General features: G+C 43.2%; 1 protein-coding gene across 1 annotated transcript in view; it reads left to right on the plus strand.

Annotated features, from left to right (window-relative positions):
• NUP210 (nucleoporin 210) overlaps window positions 1-21883 on the plus strand; it is a 182868-nt gene that overhangs the window by 12697 nt on the left and 148288 nt on the right. Inside the window, exons 2-4 of the mRNA XM_053299000.1 lie at window positions 7979-8115; window positions 9486-9617; window positions 18873-18969. Coding sequence (XP_053154975.1) covers window positions 7979-8115; window positions 9486-9617; window positions 18873-18969 — 366 coding nt within the window. The remainder of the gene's footprint in view (window positions 1-7978; window positions 8116-9485; window positions 9618-18872; window positions 18970-21883) is intronic.

Raw genomic sequence — 21883 nt, forward strand, 5'->3', positions numbered from 1 at the left:
TAGCCATAGTTTCACATTACATCTGAATCAGCATATCTATCTATCTATCTATCTATCTATCTATCTATCTATCTATCTATCTATCTTTCTATCCATCCATCCATCTATTCATATTTGATTTATATACTGTCCTTCCTAAAGTGGCTCAGGGCAGTTTACACTAAAATAAAAAATACATAACAATTGCAATAAAAAATCAATTAAAATTACCATCAAAAACCAACTAAAAGCAGATTAAAATTACAATTAAAACTAAATATCATTAAAAGCCAGGCTAAAAAGATGGGGGTCTTTAAGGCTTTCCTGGAGGTCTCCAAGGAAGACAGTCCTCTTATATCCATGGGGAGCATGTTCTACAAACTAGGGATGACAAGAGATCCCAGGTCACCACCAAATGAACCTGTGGTGCCTGGGGACTGACCTCTCCTGATGATCTCAATGACCGGTGGGGATCTTGTAGAGAAAAGCACTCTCTCAGGTAACCCAGACCTAAGCCATTCAGGGTTTTAAAGTTAATAACCAGCAGTCTTGGTTATTTGTACTTTGTACTGAAACATAGCAGCAGCCAGCAGCCAATGAAACTGTTTAAGAACAGGCATAATGTGGTCTGCCCACCAAACCAAAATTGGAACCTGATATTTGATCGTGATTTTCAATTCTGCCTTGACAAGTACAAACCATAGTTTTCTTACCTGGATTTGAAGGCAAACTATGGCTTGATAAAATGAGGAATTCTGAGAAGGGATTGGAAGCAGGGTGGAGGGATGAGCCTGAGGCTTGCTCACATAAGGTTAAATCTTGGTTTGGCATAATATGTGAATCAAGGCACTGCACCTCCAACATGCCTGGTTTTATTTGCCTAGCTGTGAACTTGTGTCTTTATTGATTCTGCACAGCAGGGCATAGCAGGACTTCAGCACAGGGCTGGAATGTTTAAGTGCCGTTCAGTCAGGTACTGCATCTTCTGGCAGCTGAAAATGAGGAAGGAGAAAGAGTTACAAATTATATTCATTTTAAAATATGGATCTGAAACACAAAGGAGAGCAGGAGCTTTTCAGGTCATGCCATTATATAATTTTTATTTTTAAATGTTTCTGGATGTTAAAGGTACAGGATTAGAATAGATTAGGTTACTTTTTCTGTATTTGTTTCTGTATTTGTTCATGTATATTCATTTGGGAAAGAGCCTGAGTTGAGCTCTGGTTCTGTAGGCTGGAAAATGAAGACCATTGGTACCTGAGCAAGTGGGTTATTGTTTGATTATCTTCTGAAACAATCTGCCTTTCTTTGTAAACCTCAGTCAGCCTGCAAAGGTTAGTAGGAATCTATAATCTGATATTTGTACTCACTGAGGTTAAAGACAGACCTACAAAGTGTTTGCTGGAGTGATTATATATCTGATGCATTTAAGACAGACATTGAGGCTATTTTCATGAACAGCAAAAATTGGGCTAGGGAAGCCCAGTCTGGTTTTCACTGTGTGTGAGAACTGCCAGGAGTCATGTGGCTCCTGCTGGCAGCTCAGCATTAAGCCTGCCTAAATGCCCTTCCCCTTAGATAAGGTTAACTGAGCGAGTTCTCCATTAACCCCATTTTCCTGGTTGTATGTTATGACTTTGCAGCCACGGCAGGCACACTTGGGGGGGGGGCACTATTCCTCAAGGTGAGTGCATGCACGTTTGCGCACAAGTACCAGCCCCCCGCTCAGAGGAGTCCATCAGCCACGCAATCTCGCTGTGCTCCAATGGCTGCTTGAAGTGCTGGCAGTCTTTTCTCCCTGCTGCCACTTTGTCAGCTCTTGCTGTGGCCAGAGCGAAGAAATTGACTTTCCCCTCCTCTGCAAGCCAGAGGGCCAATTCTCCCATTTAGTAGTTCAGAGAAGGCCCCCGAGCAGCTTCCCAATCTCTTCCCTTCTGCCTCCCCACACCACTCCCTTCAGGTCAAGGCTTCCTTGTCCAATAGGAAAGCTGGGGGAGGGGCTTCTGCTGGGAGCTCCAGTGCTTAACATACTTTAAAAGCCCTTTATTGCAGTTACAGAGGTCTTATATATCAGCGGCTCATATCTCAGAAAGGAGTGTACCTAGCGGGAGGGTGTGTGAGAATGAGTGTGCCTAGAGGTACTGTGTGTGTGTGTATATATATAGAGAGAGGGAGATATGTGGGGTGGGAAGGGGAGGAGTTTACTAGAGGGGCTGTGTGTGTGTGTGTGTGTGTGTGTGTGTATGTAGAGGGGGATTGGAAGAGAAGGGGTGTACCTAGAGGGACTCTGTGTGTGTGTGTGTGTGTGTGTGTGTTGTATCTATAGTGTCACATAATAAAGAAAATGTGCGAACACTGCCTTGATGCTGTCGCCCAGAAGAAAACCCAGTTATTCCACTCACTGATTAAAAAAATTAGAGGGAACACTGGAATGGGGAATCATAGAAATGCACTGTGCAATTGCATGATGCATTACTGGGGCTCTGGGGGGCAGGGCGCTGTGCGGCAGAGCTTCCCTTCATCCGACCCCTGGAGTGCCCAAGCAAACTGCAGCTGGGCAAGTGAGCACTGGAGCAAAGCTGCTGCTTATCTGGGCGGGTGATCCGCCTGCCCAGGGAGAAAGTGTTGATTGTCTGTGGGGAGGTAAGCACTTTCGGGCTTCCTCCCCACAAATCAGGGTAGCCCATCACACTTGATCATGAGATGTATCCCTGCATCACCCTGATCTTCACTTAGTTTAATTTGATTTTTCAAAGCACAATAATTTTCTCTAGATGTGGGCATATATATGTTGAGCAAGCCTATTTTTCACCAGTTTGATCAGTGAGTAGGAAGATAGATCATCTGTGTACTTTGTAGGGCAGTAGAGCTTCAGGAATCCTGAGTCTCTGCTTTTTCTAAAGCCCACTAATTAATTGGGATGAAAATATTGTTCTCTGATGGTGGAGCCAAGATGGTGACTGGTGAGCAGCTTTGCATTGTTGCTTATGGAATGATGGAGCTTTTAATATGATTTAGTTGTTTTATCTCCTTTTGATTGGCTCCATTCCCTTCACCTGGATTAAATGACTCTTTTGGCTGCTATTTGGGATGTTTTGCTCTAGAGATAACTCACAGTGGGAAATAAACATTGCAATGGGAAATAAGCGTAGAAGGAAGCAAAGCCCCAAACAAGGGCTGGATCAAGCAATCCCCAAGGCAAATAAACAGTGCAAATTAGATGAAACGTTGACTAAAAAAAGTAACGGGCAGCTCTTCTGAATTTGTGGGAGTAAACTGGTTCGGATGTTTAGAACCTGAACCCAAACTGTTACTAAGAAATGCTGAAGATGATGACTTGGAGGAGGAGGAGGGTGTGGAGAAAAGAAGAGGGGAGGGAAACTGCTGACATCCACTGCCTCATACTCAATGTCCATCACCTAAATGGGAGTATCTCTAGTAAAGTATATTGACACTAATTGTTTATTTACAGCAGAAACTCTAATTAGTATTTGTAACGAATAGCATATTTAAGCCCAGCCTTTGTCTCAAGGCAAGCCCATGTGGGGAAAAGAAAAATGCTGATTCATTCCCTCCATGTTTGCTCAACAAAGGCTGTTCCTTTAAAAAACTTAAACTGTTTCCTCAGTAGCTGATTTGCTGCCACCACACCCTAATTATTACAGGGTTGCCCCCACCCACCGGATTTGTGTGAATGTCCAGGGAGACCCTCCTTCCCTTTTCTAAGGGAAAAGCCTTACATGTGCAGCCTATACGTCAAGAGAACACTTGGTTGTGATTTGCTGAGGAATTTTTGTTTGCATGTTTGCACCAGAGTAAAACTCTTTTCCTGTGTTAAAAATCCACTCAGGGAATAGGCAAAATGCAAAGAACAAAAAGAGAAAAACTTTATTCAAAATACTGCAGACTGCTTCAGACTGAGGCTCTCTCAGCTTTAAGCTACAGGTACAAGGAACACTCAGTAATTACAAGAATACTTCAAAAAGCACCTTCAGATTATATTGGGGCAGCAGACTTTAAAAACTGTTGTTACCCAGTTGGTTATGTTGGTTACCCAGTCAGTTATGTTGGTTACCCAACATAAATGCAAGAAAATACAAAAAGCCCCCTTGAGAGTTTACAGAGACTTTTACAGTGCCCTAGTTGGAAAAGGACATTGGCTCAGTTTGCCTTGATTTGTTACATTACAAATAAAAACACAATAAACCAGTTGTAAGGATTTGCATAGCACAAAAAGAAAGAAAACAGTCTAGCGCCAGCACACTATTCCCTGTCTAAGTCTTTCCGAAGCCCAAAAAGCCCTTGGCTTCCTTTTCCCTTGAACTTACCCCAAACTCCAGAAGATAATTCAAGTTTCTTGCAATCCTGTCTTTCAAGGATCTGCAGATGTCCTTCCATGAGAGAAGTCTCCAGGCTGGCTGTTGGCCATGAGGCAGCCAGGCTTCATGGCTGGTGCTCACAAAGCCTGCTTCCCATCCTCTCTCACCTGGCTCCTTCTGAGCACAAAGAAAAACAACATTTTCTGTCTCCAGGCCTTCTAGGTCCCAGCCACCATGTGCTGAGTGGCTGATCCCCAGAGGTCACTGCCTGTCAGTCAGGTCAGGGTTCACTTCCAGTTCACTCTTTACAGGAAAGCGAAAGCTGTTACTGCCTGATGGTTACAGTATTTTTGAAAAAATACACTCCCTTAGAGGTAAGATAGAGGTGCTTGGAACAGACATTCAGGCATTTATGAAAGAGCACTTGTCAAATCAAGATCACAGCCATGGCTATGGGATGAAGGCCTTAGAGGATAAATTCTTATCCTCCCCTGGTACTCAGACCAAGCAAAAACCACCCTTAATGAGGTCTGCAAACTTAAAACTTAAAGAATGATCCAGCCAAAAAGGTGGTATTATGTACAGAATGTACTTATAGGAACCAGGAGAGACGGGAGAACAGAAGGCAGGTGCTTCAGTCTCTGTCCCAGATCCTGAAGTGTGGAAAGGGCCAAATTGAACTGGATTCTTTTGAATTTGTGCCACCACAGCAGAACTTTAAGAGACTTTTAGATCAACGGTCCTTTCCCTCATGATACAGTGGCTGAAACCTCTCCTAAAATCCTTTTCTGTTTATGTATGCCACGTCTTCCAAGATTGCTGGCCACAGCAATTAATTACTCACAGAAAGAAATGCAGCCCAAGAGATGCGCCCAACAACGTCACTATGGAGATGTCCTTGGGTTTGCCAGCTAACTCTCTACTGAACTCTAATCTTTCTCAGACTGTGAAAAAACTTGAGCTGCCATTACAGTGATCTGGAACAGAGAAAGAAATCCCTTCTCCTGAGAAAATCTGTAATGAGAAATGGATAAGTTCAAAATTCTCTGAGATGCTTACCTCCAAGTTGAAAAATCAGCTGATCAGTTATACTACATACTCCAGAGGAAATTAGAGAAATAACAACCAGCCCTTTTTAATGAGGAACAAATAATAAACAGTGATGGATTGCTGGGGCAGGCTGCCAAGCAGGATTTACGTACTATTGTTAACCCTTTAGAGCAAATTATTTCTATGGTGATTGACTGCTAACTGGGCAAAGGAGGCACCTTTTTAACATGGTGATTCTCTTTATTTAGCTTATGTTTCTTTTTAGATTGTCAGCCCTTTGGGGACAGGGAGGCATCTTATTTATTTAATATTTATCTATGTAAACCACTTTGGATCAAAGTGCAAATGGCATTGAGGTCACCACTGGCTATCAAGAGATTTTTCTATACAAAAGGAGGAAAACGAATTCCAGCAGCCTTGAAGCTTTTTGAGGCCAAAGCTCTAGTCCAAATCTTATATGGGACAAAAGTGGGTGTTTAGCTCAACCGGGTTTCCCCAGGAGCAAATCCAAACAAAATTATTGCGTTCTATTCTTGCTGCCCCCAGATGTGTGCCTAATGTAGTGCTTAGATTGGAGACTGGGATGCCCAAAATTGAGGTGAGGGCCTGGAAGTGTGTGATCAACTATTGGCTTAAAGAGCAGTTCTTCCCAATTGGATTAACTCATTTGGGCCTTTCAGATGACCATCTGTCCAAGTGGAAATTGGAAATTACAAAGAAGTTACTGTCACTGGGTCTTTCAATAGAATTCCTTATTTCCTTAGGCTACAAGCAAGCCAAACAGACATTTTCTCAATGGGTAGATGATATAGAATATCAAAATGATGTTAACGGAATGTCCTGGTAAATTTTGTATGGGAACCTGCAAGTAATTTAACAATGCTTCCCTTCCCCAGTCTGCAAAAGGAATTCTTTAGGGCAAGACATAATGTTCTCCCCTCCGCAGTCTTGCAGGGTAGATACACAGAAGTGCCATTGGCTGATAGTACCTGCCCAAGTGGGGCAGAGAAGCCAGAAACAGTGCAACATGTCCTGTTATACTGCCCCTTTTACAAGGACTCCTACACAAGATCTATTTCCCCTCTATTGCAGAGTACCCAGAGAAATTGGAAGGGTTCTATACCAAGCTGTTGCTCTCCGATACAAATCAAACCATAACCTACACGGTAGCTAAATTTTGTGTAGCAGCAGTGAAAATACGACAACAATTGGCACAGTCATGATCCAGTTGGTTGTGATATGTTTATGTATGTATTGTTTGTTTTAAACTCTGTACTTGATCTTTGATCGAAATAAACATTGATTGATTGTTCTCTGATTAAAGATAATTATTTTCGGTAATTTTTTTTTTAAAAATAGCATAGACCCATTTTCTACCTGGCAGGGTAGCTAATAAATGGAAACTAAAGTATTTCAAGATTCAACATGGTAAAAGTGTTTGTCATAAGTAATAGGTAAAGTAATAACTTAAAAAATGATCAGCTTGAAAAATGTCTTATTTGAAACTTATTGCTAAAAATGGAAAGCAACTTCATATGTATGAGAGAAAGAGAGAGTGAAAGAGTGTGTTGCCAAAGCTGCATCAGATTTTCAGGTGGTTTAAGCTTACATATTTTCCATTTTTATGGCAGACCTGCTGAGGAAATAAATAATGTGTAAATTATAAAATATTAAGTAAACATCCGGATTTTCCCTAGGCCATTAGAAAAAGTTTTTCAGAGCTTCATCTCCATAAAAATTGGTAGTGTGAGCTGAGTATGACACCATTATTTTATTGGAATCTTTAGACATATATTCAGATATATAGATATACAGGATTACATTATTGGTACTTAGAATGTTTTCAGTTTACAAGATTTGTTAGAGCTATTTAGATGCTACAATAATCACATAGGGGGAAATGTGTTCATTTGCATTCAGTCTGAGTGAGACTATATCTACCCTGTTATCCAGCTGTAAAAGAAGAAAACACACGTGCATGTGCTATGTGTTTCTCTGTATATAAGTCTGTGTATACACAGAGTATAAGTGTATAAGTAATAATATCTGTTTGTATACACAGACAGATATTATTACATATATGAGGGCAGCAGCAATGTGGCAGGGATCTTTTTTCTGACAAGCATCTTAAGGCTAGAAGACAGAGTGTAGCCATACCTGTAGCCTCCATTTTTCTATATAGTTTGAGACCTGTATGTTTGCCATGTTTACTTGAACTAATATATCCTGAACATATGTGCAGTGAAATAAAGCAAAGGAATTGCTTGGAACCAAAATAAGAGAAATGTAGGAATTGCTTAGAACCAAATATTCAAGTGTGAATAAAACACAGATTCCAGTGCAGATGGTGCCGTGCCACACAGCCAACTGGATATTTGGCTAATACAGATATGGAAAACACAAATCAAGGTGCAGTGAACAACAAAACAAAACTAGTGTACATAGTTTGATTCACAGCCTAACTTTATTGACACCAGTGTGAATGCTGGTGCTGCATTGATAGGAGCTATTGATGCTCTAAATTTAAACTAGTATGGCTTTGCAATTTTTTAAATAGGTGCAAGCAATTATAGTTGACTTCTATTCCAGTACTTTGAAGAAGGTTTTATTTTTTATTTTTTAAAATACAGGTCTTCTACCAGGCCAGAAGTTGCCAGTATTGAAGCTGTAGAACAAGATGAACATCAGTGTTCACAGAAGGCTATTGTTCAGGCACGGTCATCACAGTCAACCCGTCTTACTAGTATTATTTTGGCTGAAGATGTTTGTAAGTACAATAATATTTGCCTTTTGTGTTTTTAGACCATTTTATTATGAGTGCAGTCTGCAACATTATAGGGTTTACATGTTTACCCCCGTGAAATCCTTAATGGACACCCTAGCTGGCATACTGGGCAGTCTCACAAGAGTGGAGTGAGAGCTTACCCTAGCAACAAGCCACTAAATTAACTGCAGGCAAAGCTTGGCTCTCAGTGCAGCGTGGACAGAGGGGCATAGAGAAGCAATTTTTGGATTTTCTCTTTCCCCAATATAGCTCTTTTCATGCTCAGGAATATGTCTCTGAGGGCTGCACAACCCTCAGGATCATAGTCCTGTATGCAGTGCCTCTCTGCCTGTGCTGTACTGTGAGCCAAGCTTCACCCACAGTTAGTATAGTGGTTCCTTGCTAGGACATTGCTCTTGATCTGCCTTCATAAGGCTGTGCCAAAAGTTGCCAACTGAGTGTAAAAGTATGTTTTCTTAGTTATGCCTGGCAAATTTGGAACCAGCATGGAAAAAGAGGGGACCCTCTTGAAGTTTGATTAGAACTAAAATGTGAGCATGCTTCCTGTTTACTTCTAGAAGCCACCTCCAATTTTTTTCAGCTGATTTATCTGGAAAGAAATATATGAACCTATCTCATTTTTATATAATCATAAAAATAATTATAATTATATATTATAAATAGTTATAATAATTATAATCATTTGATAAACAAAATGGCTGTAGCTGCAAACACAGGACACACCACAGAAATTGAAAGGCAGAGCAGGTTTGAGCTGTGTGCATTGAGTATGCATAGAGTATACCTGCATTACAACAATGTATGTATTGTATATATTACACGATAATACATTCAAAGTGCTTTGAACACTTGAAAGCTCTATACAAAGGTTAAGTATCTTCTTTATATATATTTCTCTAAGGCATACCCGTGGCTAATCCCTTGTGTGGCAGCTCTCACGAGAGTCCACGAGCAGCTGCCAGATAGCAACGGGTACGGGCAGGGAAAGAAAATGGTGGTGGCAGCTGGCTGGCTGGTGGGGAAAGAACAATGGTGAATGGTAGTGGGTGGCCACTGCCGCCAGGCAGAGAAAAGAGCAGCAATGGGCAGGTATGGGGGCGGGGGCTGGGAGAACTAGAGGCACAGATTCTATGCACCCGGCTCAGCTAGTTGTTATGATTTTACTTATTAGCAATTTACTTTCCTATTTTACTTATTGTTGCTGTTCTATGTGTAACAAAACCATTCACCCCATTATTTGAAAGATAATGGCTCGCTCTCTCACAGCATTTAAATCTATTAGACAAAAGGATGCTGTGGTTTGGGAGATTAAGATGATAAAGTAACTTGGTATTTTCTTGTGTCTTATCAAGTGACTGGCCAAGTGCTTCGCTGTGATGCTATAGTTGACTTAATTCATGGTGTTCACATTGTATCCACCACAAAAGAACTGTATCTAGAGGATTCACCCCTGCAACTGAAAATTCAAGCCTTAGATTCTGAAGGTAAGATTCTTTCTGTCCTATGATTACTAATCTAACACAACCCTTTTGCCCATGCAAGGATTTCTTCCTATTGTCATGTAGGAAGAACTTCCTGCTTTCCAAACACGAAACCTTGTACAGGTAGGCTGAGCAAGCAATTCCTTTTAATCTGATTGAGCTTTATATTTAAATTTCAACGGTGCTGATTTTTTTTTTTAGCTCAAAATTATTAATATTTATATGAATGGGATTTTAAATTCTCTCACTGTTGAACATGACTGACTATGTTTAGAAGCTATATCAGAGATGAAAGGCAAAAAGAAATGAAGGGAATAATAGCATTTGTGCAGCTGATCAATAACATCAATATTTGCCACTTTGGATAGCAGAGATGTCTTCTCATGAATTGGACTAATGGGAAAGTGCTGGTATCAGTTTAAGTAAATGAGAGTGTTGGTTTGATTTCCAAGGGAGTCAGGCTGTCTCCTCCAGGATATATTGGTCAATAGTACTGTAAGGTTCTGTAAGGCTGCTGTGGCAACGCATACTTTAAACCTTGTATTAACCATCCTGGATTAAATCTGATCTGGTTAGAGCCTGATATGGCTTCTGTGCCTTAGTCACATTGTGTTTGGATTGCAGCAGTGCACTCTACTTGGGGCTGCCCCTGAAAAGTATTCAGAAACTTACAAATGGTGCAGAATGCAGCAGCCAGATTGGTCTCTGGGACTGCTTACACTGCACATATTACTGCAGTCTTAAAGGCAGATTTGTTCTCTGTTGTCCCTGAGGACAGGCCTGGAACCACTGGGCTGAAATTACAAGGAAGCAAATTTAGGCCAGGTGTTAGGAAGAGCTTCTTAACTGTAAGAGCTAGGCCTGTGCACCAGGAAAAAACAAACAAATGGATCTGCCCAAATCAGACAGAGATATTGTCAGGTGACTTGCCTCACCCCCACCCTCAAGTATTGTAGTAGGAGTCAAGTTTGATCCAATATTTTCCTGACATTTTGTCATACTTCTCTTTCCCCCACTGCCCAGTTCCTGTCCTCCTGCCTTCCTCCAACCTTTCCATGCCTTTCCTTGCCTTCTCCTTGTTCCTCTTCCTTACCTGAGGATTGCTGCTCAATGTCCTATTCTGAAAACTGGAGCTGTAGCCAGGTGGCAGCTGACTTCCATTCCCATGGCTTGACTTCTAAAATACTCTTTTTTCTTTAAGGTCTTCATAGGATGTATTGTCAGTTTATTGTGGGGTGTATAGTTCTCTTGATACACTCTGATAGTATTCCACCAGTACAGGAGGGGTTTTATTGGAGTTCCAACTGTTGGAGGTTCCGTCTGTCTTGATGGAATTCATTCCAATAATGCCTGACATTTGGCATATCGGGTCTGACATGCCTGTCGGACTGACATGACTGCAGGGCCCTAGGTAGACATGACTGCAGAGCCCTAGGGTGACAGTGGAACAGTCTGCCTTGTGTGGTGGTAGGCTGTCCATCACTGGAGGAGACTAAGAGAGACTAAACAGCCATCTGCCAGGGATGCTGTAGCAGTTTCCTGCACAAAGGAGGGGCTTGGACTAGAAGACCTCCAAGGTAGCTTCCCACTCTAATATTCTATGATTCTGTGATATAGACATTATTGTTAAAGGCATAACAATGTAAATAAATTAAGGACCACCTTCAAATAGTCTCTGAAGGTCCAGAAAGATTTCTCAGTATAGGTCATTTTATATTAAGTCTTGTAAGCAACTTCCATTATTTTGAATTCACAGTTTCTGACACATAGTTGGGCATTTATAAGGGATGCATTACACAGGTTCTTAATTTCCTTCCAGTCCCAGATTACAATGTGGCACTATCATAAATGACTTACTTCTTTAAAAATCTTTTTAAAAACATTATTACAGAGAAACAAACTTTGTTAGTTATTAAAGTGATGCCATGAAATTGACACAATTGGATGATGAAGTGTCCCTAAATGAGAAACTGGCATTGAATAACTATTTATATTCTGTTTCCCCATATGACTGAAGATTGATGCAATAAGTTTTAATAAATGTTTATGCAGTAGTTTCTTTTAGGGTTTTTCAAGTGTCTAACCTCTCAAAGTTTATTGTGGCAACACAATTATTTGTTCAGTTAGGCTTGTGAGACACTTATACTCACAGGTTCCTTTGCAGGAATAACTGCTTATGCAAGTAATCTCTTTAAGTAGTGTAACATTAGGCATGTTTAAGTGTTAAGCTGGTCTATTAAGTATTAAGCTGGTCTAAGGACCATAATAAATTTACTACTACTACTTGGGAATGCATATCCTTTTATTTTGCAGTATCTGGTTTGTTTCATAAATGCCCATTGTAAGAAGTAGGCTAGGAAAAAGCAAACACCTTGAAGTATTTACTTACTGACTTGCTGTCCACTTATGAATACTAGAAAAAGGATTTTTTTTAAAAAAATCCATACAATACAGAACATGTGTGCATCAGAATTATGGAGGCTGTGTAGTGCCTTGCAGATTGTAGCTCTTGGCAAATGGTGTCAAAGAAAAAGAAATTGTATTTCTGAAAGATTAAATAATTAAAATTTCAGCTCTTAGGGTTAATTATGCACTGATGGCTCAGCCTTAATTCTAGCTTTTAATTTCCCACAATTGAAATATCAGTTCTTTCCATTCAAAAAACATGCCTTATTTTTAATTTTAACTTCATTGAGTATAGGTTACATAGTATATAATCTTAGCTTCATTGATGTTACATTACAGAATATACAAAGCTTTTGCTTCTGTTTGATAAGTGAATGTAACTCTGACTAACGTCACTTTTCCCCCAGCCCTTTCACTCACAATTTTATTGTTGCATTTAATTTTGTTGTGGTGGGTGCAATTCTTTCCAGGTGTGTGTATGCATATATATGTATGTGGTTCTGGTTCTTCGACGTGGTCTCTGTCTTCTACACATATGGGCTATGCACCTGCACAGAGACCTTGTCAGAATCCAACAAGCTCAATTTCTCCTTCTTTGGGTGGGAACCCCGCCCCCAGCCGCTGTATGCAGCTGCCCCAGCCCTCAGTCTTTCTTTGTCCGCACTTCAGCAAACATCATGGAGTCTTCAGCTCGGCAATGAGTAGGATCAAACATATCCCTTGATTTTTCTCCCTGCTTATCCTTTCCTAACCTCTTCAATTCTTTCTTTAATTTTCATGTAGTTGCATTTTTTCTTTGGCATTTTTATTTGATTGCGTTTCCTCTTTCTGGAGCTCCAATCTCAGCTGGGATGGAGCGTGGTGGCCTGCCAGCCTTCGACGTCTATGCTGGGCACAAAGAACTTTAAGAAGTGTGTCCGCTGCAGCTTGAAGATCCCTTTCCCTGATACGCACACCGAGTGCCTCTTGTGCTTGGGGGAATCCCACATTGTCTAGACCACACTGTCAGAAGTTTACAAAACAGGCACACAGAAATAGGGCTTTTCGCTTGTGTGTAGCCCTGTGGGATCTGGCTCTCCATTTGTCAGAAGCCTTGTCATTGAAACAGTCCTTGAAAATGGCTGCATCGATACTGTCGGACTGTATGGCGTCTGCTGCTGTGGAGACCAAAAACCAGACCCCGGCACTGGTATCGACACCATCGAATGCTCGGCCTTCGATAGATTCGAGTGAAAAGGCGCACTCAGAGGAGATCCCTTCATATCAGCCTCTGGTAGCACTCAAGGCCTCCCCAAACTCTTCAGGATCAGCGTCAAAATTAAGAAGCAGCTGAAATTACATAGACAACTGCCAGCTGGTCAGCATCTCCCTCTGATTCCCCAAAAGAAGAAGACAGAAGACGTCCTGATATTGGAAGCTCCGGTGCCTAAGAAGACTAAAACAACCTTGGATCATCCAGCACAAAAGTCATCGGTATCAATACGCCCTGGTTCACCCATAGCAGCAGAGTCATTCGATGTGACCCACGAGTGGATGTGGTCAAGCAGAGAATTGGTCGTGATGGATGAGCCGGCTTATGCTTCATCCGAGGAAGAAGCCTACGCTCCACCTAAGCCTGAAGAAAGTGCTTCATGGTTGCTTAGGCAAAGATCTCCCCCTCAACTGCATCAAGAAGATCGCTCCTCATCTTATCCACAGGATCTTCACTGGGAAAATCAGGATCGATATCGAGCACTGGAATATTGTTCCCCCTTATTGGATGCTGAGTCTTCCTGTGGTGCTTGGTGCTGAGACACTGGATCTTATGATCAATACCAGGCGGACTATAGATCGGACTACTCAGACTATACTCGACCTTGTTATGGGTCCCACTACCCAGAAGTCCCTGTGTACAGACAGCCTGTGGTAATGAAGACTTGGCGTGAGCCTTCCTCATATTCTGAAGGGCGACCGCTTTCCCGCTCACCGCATTGTTCCCCATGGGATCCAGCTGACTGAGGTGAACCACTTCCTTCAGTACTAGCGTTCCATCAAGATACTGTACCAGCCCAGGAGTTGCTATTGGATATCCCAGCTTCAGTAGTGAACAACCCCAATAGCACCTGGGCTCCCCTTCAGGTTCGATGCCCACAACACAAGACCCATCTGCCCCTCTGGACCCTGCCTATGAGAGTGATGATAGCTCTCAAGACTCTGAGATTGTATCCATGAGGTTGTCCCCACTTGATATCCAATCAGTCTCTAAGCTGGTCTCTCCATCAGAGAATCTCAAGCTGTACACGGCCTATGTGGCCCGTATGGCTTCAGCTTTGGGTGTAAACCTGGGTAACCAGCAGAAAGGTTAGCTGGACCCCTTATTCCGCTTGATCGATTCAGAGGCCAAGGTACCCACTGCCTTACCCTTAAATCCGGCCTTATTAAAGGTTATGAGAGCCAATGTGGTGTAGTGGTTAGAGTGCTGGACTAGGACCCGGGAGACCTGAGTTCAAATCCCCATTCAGCCATGAGACTAGCTGGGTGACTCTGGGCCAGTCTCTTCTCTCTCAGCCTAACCTACTTCACAGGGTTGTTGTGAGGAGAAACCTAAGTATGTAGTACACCGCTCTGGGCTCTTTGGAGAAAGAGCGGGATATAAAATGTTAATAATAGTAGTAGTAGTAGTAGTAGTAGTAGTAGTAGTAATACTGGAAGAAACCTAATACACTCTCTCAACCAAACAGACGTCTAGAGAACTTCTACAGAGTGCAGCTTCAGGATGACACAGCCTTTTTGAAAAATCATCCCATTCCAAATTCAGTCATCATGGAGGCATCTTTACAGAGGACCAGAGGCCATAGCCAGTCAACACCGAGCGATAAGGAAGGCAAAAAATTGGACTCCTTCGGGAAAAGACTTTATTTGGCTGCAGCCCTGCACTTACGTGTGGCTAATTATCAGGCCTATAATGCCCGATACAACCACTTTTCGTGGGGAAAGGTGGGCTCTTTCCCGGATCTCCTCCTGCAAGACAAGAGGGATCCTTCAAAGGCTTTTTTCAAGGAAGCTATTCAAGTGGCTAAATAAGAACTTTATTTAGCCCGACATTCAGTAGAGTGTGCTGCTAAGGTGATGGCCACACCTGTGGCGCTAAGATGCCATGCTTGGCTTCGGTCATCTGGTCTACACTATGAGGCCCGTGCCAGGGTGGAGGACCTGCCCTTTGAGGTCTCTTGCCTCTTCTCTGAACAAACTGGTGGCATGCTCCAGAAAGCCCAGAAGCTGCAGAGTACTGCACATTCAATGTCATATGCTTCACCGACTTCGAAACTACAGAAACCTGCCAGGTGGTCAGCTCATCGGGCACAGAGGGTCCTGGCCCAACATCAGTCGCCTTCGGAATGGTCCTTTTGGAGCAACAAGTTCCAACTCAGATACAAGTCAGGAGGCTAGTCCAGTAAGCTATCTTTTCAAAAACAGAGCCTGAGTGTTCCCCAAAAGAAGCAATGACTTGGGGCACTTCGGGACCCGCTTTGTCTCGTTCTCCGTGAGTTGGGACAAAGTGATTATGGACCAGTTGGTCCTTATGGATATATGTTTGGACTATGCCCTGGCGTTTGGCAGGTCACATCTGGTTTCTGGGATTGTGGTGACTCCCTGAACCCCAAAGTTGGATCAAGAGGTTGCTGCGCTCCTGGAAAAGGACGCGATTGAGAAAGTCTCCAATTCCGACAGCCCCAGGTTCTACCCCCGATATTTTCTTGTGCCAAAGCTGGATGGCGGTCAGCGCCCTATACTAGACCTCAGTGTTCTGAACAGACATTTGATCTACAAAAGGTTCTGGATGCTTTCGATACCAACCATCATGACCATCCTGGACAGAAACATGTGGATTGTTTCACTGAACTTAAAGGATGCGTACTATCATGTTTCAATATGCCCTCAACATCACCGCATCCTGCGGTTCCAGATGGGGGAATCCCCTATCAATTCAAGGCCTTGCCATTCGCCCTCACAACTGCACCGAGGGTCTTCACAAAATGCCTGGCTCCGGTGGTGGCGTTTCTGTAGGATCAAGGTTTACAGGTGCTGCCATTTCTAGATGATTGTCTAATTGTGGCAAGCACCAGACAGGCAGTTCTGGATGCCCTTGAGATCATGATCGATACCCTGCAGGAGTTGGGTTTCCAGATAAACTTCAAAAAATCTCAGCTGGAACCTAACTGTCAAATTCAGTTCATTGGGCTGATATTCGACACGGCCTTGGAGGTCTTCCTCCTGATAGGCTATATTGTAACTCTCCAGAGACTAGCTGCTGCTTTCCTAGCTGGGGGTCCACAGACCATGCGTTCCATACAATGCCTGTTGGGCCAAATGGCACCGAGTACATACGTTCTACCTCAAGCACGTCTTCAGATGCGCATCATTCAGAGATGTTTTTTGGACATGTTTGATCCTCTTCGTAATCTGGGCCATCTAGAAAGCTCGCCCCTTCTTTGGGTATGGGCAATGGCACAGTGGTGGACGGAATTTCGGCACCTGAGTCAACACAACCAAACCCCTCAAGCCTGCCAGGTTGTCATGACGGATGCGTCGGAGCTCGACTGGGGAGCTCACTTGGACGGGCTTCATCTGAGTAGACATTAGTCCCCCATGGAGTGGACTCGGCACATCAACTATCTGAAGCTGTTGGCTATTTTCAGCACTCTCAAAGGCTTCCTGCCCCTGCTAGGGGGTTGTTCGGTGCTGATACAGACAGACAATACAATGGCGAAAGCCTAAATCAATCACCAGGGTGTCACGTACTCGAGGAGCCTTTTGTTTCTGGCTCTAGACCTGTGGCATTCGTGCCTGCACATGGGGTATTACCTCAGGCAGGCCATATCCAAGGTGTGCTGAATGTTGAGGTAGACACTCTGAGCAGGATGACTGTGGTCTTCCACGAGTGGGAGCTGCATCGGGGTGTTCTGAGGGACATATTTGTGAATTGGGGGGTTCCAAATCTGGACCTGTTTGCTTCCCAGGACAATACACAATGTGCCCTCCTCCCCAGGGGAGGAGAGGGTGAGGATTCTCTGTGAGATGCCTTTGTCTTGTCTTGGATGGGCCCTCTTCTGTATGTGTTCCCTCTGTTTCCTCTCATTCCAAAGGTCTTATGCAAACTCAGGGTGGATCGGGCCAGGGCAATCCTGATAGCCTCTTGGTGGCCCAGGAGGCCTTGGTTTCCGACCCTAAAGCACCTGGAGCTGGACTGGAAATGCCTACCTGTCCTGCTGAACCTTCTATCTCCAGAACAGGGACGGGTGCTACACCCGGATGTTTGGTCCCTCCACTTGACTGCATGATGAGTCCTGCTGACTTCCCTTTGAGTCTGGTGTTGGTGGCAGTCCACGCGGAAGTTGTATATCATTTCATTTCCATTGCTTCCGGGAATGGGTTTGATGGCATTTATTTTGTCTGTACAATACATTTGTAACTATCTATTGTCCCTTAAGGAATCTGGTTTAAAACTTGCATCCCTCAAGGTATGTTTGGCTGCTATTGTGGCACGTTCTTCCTCTGACCAGCCTTCTTGGCTTAAAGATCTGGTGGTTAAAAGTTTCCTGAAGGGTCTGACACACTTGTTCCCAGATGATCAGGTCATGTTGCTGGCCTGGGACCTATCCATGGTACTGGCTGGTCTTCTACAGCCTCCCTTTGAGCCTTTAGCTTCTATTGACCCTCATCTCTTGACCTGGACGGTTGCCTTTTTGGTGGCCATTACCTCTGCCAGGAGGGTGAGTTGAGAGCCCTGAGGGCCTACCAACTGTACCTGCAGTTCCATAAAGTCAAGGTCGTACTCAGAGCGGATGTAAAATTCCTACCGAAGGTGGTGTCCATGTTTCACCGTTTGTACTCACTTTGCCATTTCTTTCCAAATCTTTCATCGGATGTGGAGAGGAGGCTACACCATTTAGATGTTCGAAGGGCATTGTCCTTCTACATTCAGAGATCTGCTGAGTGGAGAAAGTCTCCCTCCTTGTTTGTTCTATACGATGGACCATGTAAAGGGCTCCAAGTCTCAACCCAATCCATGTCCAGGTGGATAGTCTCCACTATTGAACTTTGTTATCAGTTGGCCCATAAACAGTTGCCTGCTACTGTGAAGGCACACTCTATGAGGTCCATGGTGGCCTCTGTGGCCTTTGATCGTACAGTCCCGTTGGACGCTATATGTCAGGCAGCTTCTTGGGCTTTGCCCCATTCATTTATTCACCATTATGCTATTGATATTAGAGCACAGAATGATGCTGTGTTTGGCAATCTATATTCAATTGAATTTGCTTGTTCTGCAATAAAATTTTCTGGCAGATTACATGTTGCCTCTGTTTCTTCCCTCCTCCTTGGGTGCTTGCTTGTTGTGTGCCCATATGTGTATAAGACAGAGACCACATCAAACTACAGGTTACTCACCTGTAACATTGGTTCTTCTAGTGGTCATCTGTACTTCTACATGCCCTCCCGTCCTCCCTGCAGGGTTCGCTGAAGCTGGATTCTGACTGAGGGGATGAGGAGTGGTGCAGCCGCATATAGTGGCTGGGGGCAGGGTTCCTGCCAAAAGCAGGATAAATCAAGCTTGTTGGACTCTGAGAAGGTCTCTGCACAGGCGCATAGCCCATATGTGTAGAATTACAGATGATCACTAGAAGAACCAATGCTACAGTTGAGTAACCTGTAGTTCTTTGCAGTTTCATTTTCATTTACAGAAACCCCTTCCCCCCTGCTCATTTGTAATTTTCCAGCATTTGTGTATAGTTGTATGGGTAATTTCCAAGTTGCAATAAGAATGTATTGCTGTTATGACTTCTGATATATAGTTTCTTGAATTATTTAAAGGAAACACTTTTAGCACTTTGGCGGGACTTGCTTTTGAGTGGACAGTAATGAAAGACCCGGAAGTTAATGGGTTCTCTGATTCTCACAATGCACTGCGGTAAGCATAATCTATGTTGGTTCTCATAATCCTTCAGTTGCTGTTGTTGTATATCTACCTTTATGCATAAAGAAGGGCAAGAGCTTGGCATTGCCCTCCTCTTCCTATCTTTGGCTTCTATGTCCCATAAGCCTCCTAGATCCCTTGATTCTTCCTTTCCTGTGGGCCTGCTTCTTTCTTCTGTCCTCATAGTGCAGTTGCCTGCCTCTTCTGGCAAAGTGTTTAAGAGCACATGGTGGATTTGGCATAAATTATCCCTCATGTATCAGATGATGATGATGATGATGATAAAACAACTGTATTTGTTAGCCGCCCCATAATAAATTGTTCTCTGGATGGCTAACAACACAGGATGAAACCATATAGTAAAAACACAACACATTAAATCATAACAGACAAAAAGGGGGACAAGAAAATACATAATACAATACAAAGCAGTTTAAAAACTCATTTTAAAATTAGTTAAAAATCAAATCAGATCTGAAAATCAGAATTTAAAAGTAGGAGTGTGCACGGAACCGCGGAGCTGCGGTCCGGCACTGGGGTGGAGGGTTCCTTTAAGGGCGGGGGAGGGTTTACTTACCCCTCCAACTGCTTTCCCCCCTCCGGCGCGCATATTCTCGTTAGTAATCAGGGCGGCAGGATACCTCCCTGCTGCAGTTTTCCCCGCATGGCTGTAAAAGGCTTCAAGAAGCCTTTTGCACGTGCGCACATTGCACGCACGCCGCACGCATGTCACGGAGACATGAAGCATGCGCGCAACGCGCACACGTGTAAAAAGCTTCTTGAAGCCTTTTGCAGCCATGCGGGGAAAGGGGCGTCAGGGAGGTATCCTGCTGCCTCGATTACTAACGAGAATACGCGCACCGGAGGGGGGAAAGCGGCGGGAGGGGTAAGTAAACCCTTCCCCACCCTTAAAGGAACCTCCCACCCCATCCATCTGAACTGCTCATGTCCGGACCGTTCCAGAGGCCTGTAGAATGGCCTCCAGACCGGTCCGGGCACATAACTATTTAAAAGGTCTGAGTGAACAAAAAGGTCTTTACTTTACATCTAAAAGAACAAAGTGATGAAGCCAGGCAAACCTCACTGGGGAGGCTATTCCATAGTCACCCGCCTCACCTCATTTGGCAGGAGCACCTGGAGGAGGGCCTCCGAAGAAGTTCTTAAAGTCTGGGTCTTCTTAAAGCAAGTCTTAAGTCCTCTTAAAGCAAGACGCTCTCAAAGATAACCCCAGCCTGTGAACCTGGTCCTTTATGGGGAGTGCAACCCCTTCTAGAACAGGCTGAACATCATTCATCCAGGCAGAGGATCCACCAATCAGCAGTTCTGTCTTCTCTGGACTGAACTTGTCTGTACTTCCGTCTTGTCTGGACTGAATCTCAACTTATTCACCCTCATCAAGCCCAATACTGCATCCAAGCACCGATTCAGGACACTCACCGCCTCACCTGCATCTGAGAGAGATACAACTGAGTGTTATTTGCATATTGATGACACCTCAGGCCAAATCTCTGGATGTCCTCTCCCAGAGCTTCCATGTAAATGTTAAACAGCATAGGGGAAAGAATGGAACCCTGCAGAACTCCATAGCATAACTGCTAAGAGGTTGAACAGTAATCCCCTAGCACCACTTTTTGGGAACAGGCCTCGAGGTAGGAGCAGAACCACCTCCAAACAGTGCCTTTCACACCCAACTTGGCCAGCCTATCCAAAAGAATACCATGGTTAATGGTACTGAATGCCACTGGGAGATCCAAGAGAATTAACAGGATTCCACTCTTACAGTATGTCTCTCTCTCTCTCACTGCATAGGTCATACCACAGAGCGACCAAAGCAGTTTCTGCACCAAAGCTGGGCCTGAAGTCAGATTGAAAAGGATCTAGATAGTCCATTTCCTCCAAAAGTGTCTGAAGCTGGTCAGCCACTACACTCTTAAGCACCAATTGAATCCCAGTTTTTCTTGTCAAAATATCCCAAATGGCTAGCAATTATAAAACATTAAAATAAACATAAAATACAGAAACTAAATAAAATGAATTACTGTCAATAGCAGAAAACAGGTATGGATATGGGTATTTCATGCCTTGATATGAAATATCAAGCCATCAGAAACAACTGAAATTATTTAAATGCTGTGAGTGGTGTGTGTATACAATTTTTATTTAAAAACATAACAAATAACATATAACACAATGCCTATTGGTTAACTGTATTTCAGTTTTCTCTGGCAGCTTCAGAAATGATACCAGGGACAGAATAGCCCCCCCTCGTGTGTGTGTGTGTGTGTGTGTGTAGACAGATAGATAGATAGATAGGAAAAAAGAATACTTCATTTTTTTCTATTTGGTACTATCAACACATTTGTCAATCGTGCATGAGAGGATGGGGCCCACTAGGTATTATTGGATAATCTTTACAAAACCTATTATAGCTAAGATGTATGAACCACAGCTAACTTCTGCAGTTCATGGATCTCCCCATGAGTGAGAACAGTGCAGAACTGTGGAAAGCAAAAATTGTTCATTTGCGTTTCTGCTTTCTTTGCTTCAGAGTTTATGCCAAAGAGTCACTTCATTGCTTTGAGATAGAATTCTTGTGTTTCAGTTTCCATTTTGGTTAAAATCCATCAGCTTTAAATGCTATCCAGGAGCTCTGTCTCTTTGGATATTTTTCATTTCAGGTTTCTCATGTCTTGCTGCTGCTGTGTTATTGATACTGACTCTTTGAAAATAGGTCTTCAGCAGAGCTGAATCTCTTTGTATATCCGAATTCTGTTAGTATCTATCATAATAAATGAAACAACAGGCATTCCATTTGCTTAATTTTCATGGAACCTCAAAAATACATTTCTAGTATATTTTGGAATTTCTGACAACATCCAAAAAGTACACAGAACACTACATCACATTT

Source organism: Hemicordylus capensis, chromosome 2 (genome assembly GCF_027244095.1).
Source record: "Hemicordylus capensis ecotype Gifberg chromosome 2, rHemCap1.1.pri, whole genome shotgun sequence".
NCBI classification, from domain to species: domain Eukaryota; kingdom Metazoa; phylum Chordata; class Lepidosauria; order Squamata; family Cordylidae; genus Hemicordylus; species Hemicordylus capensis.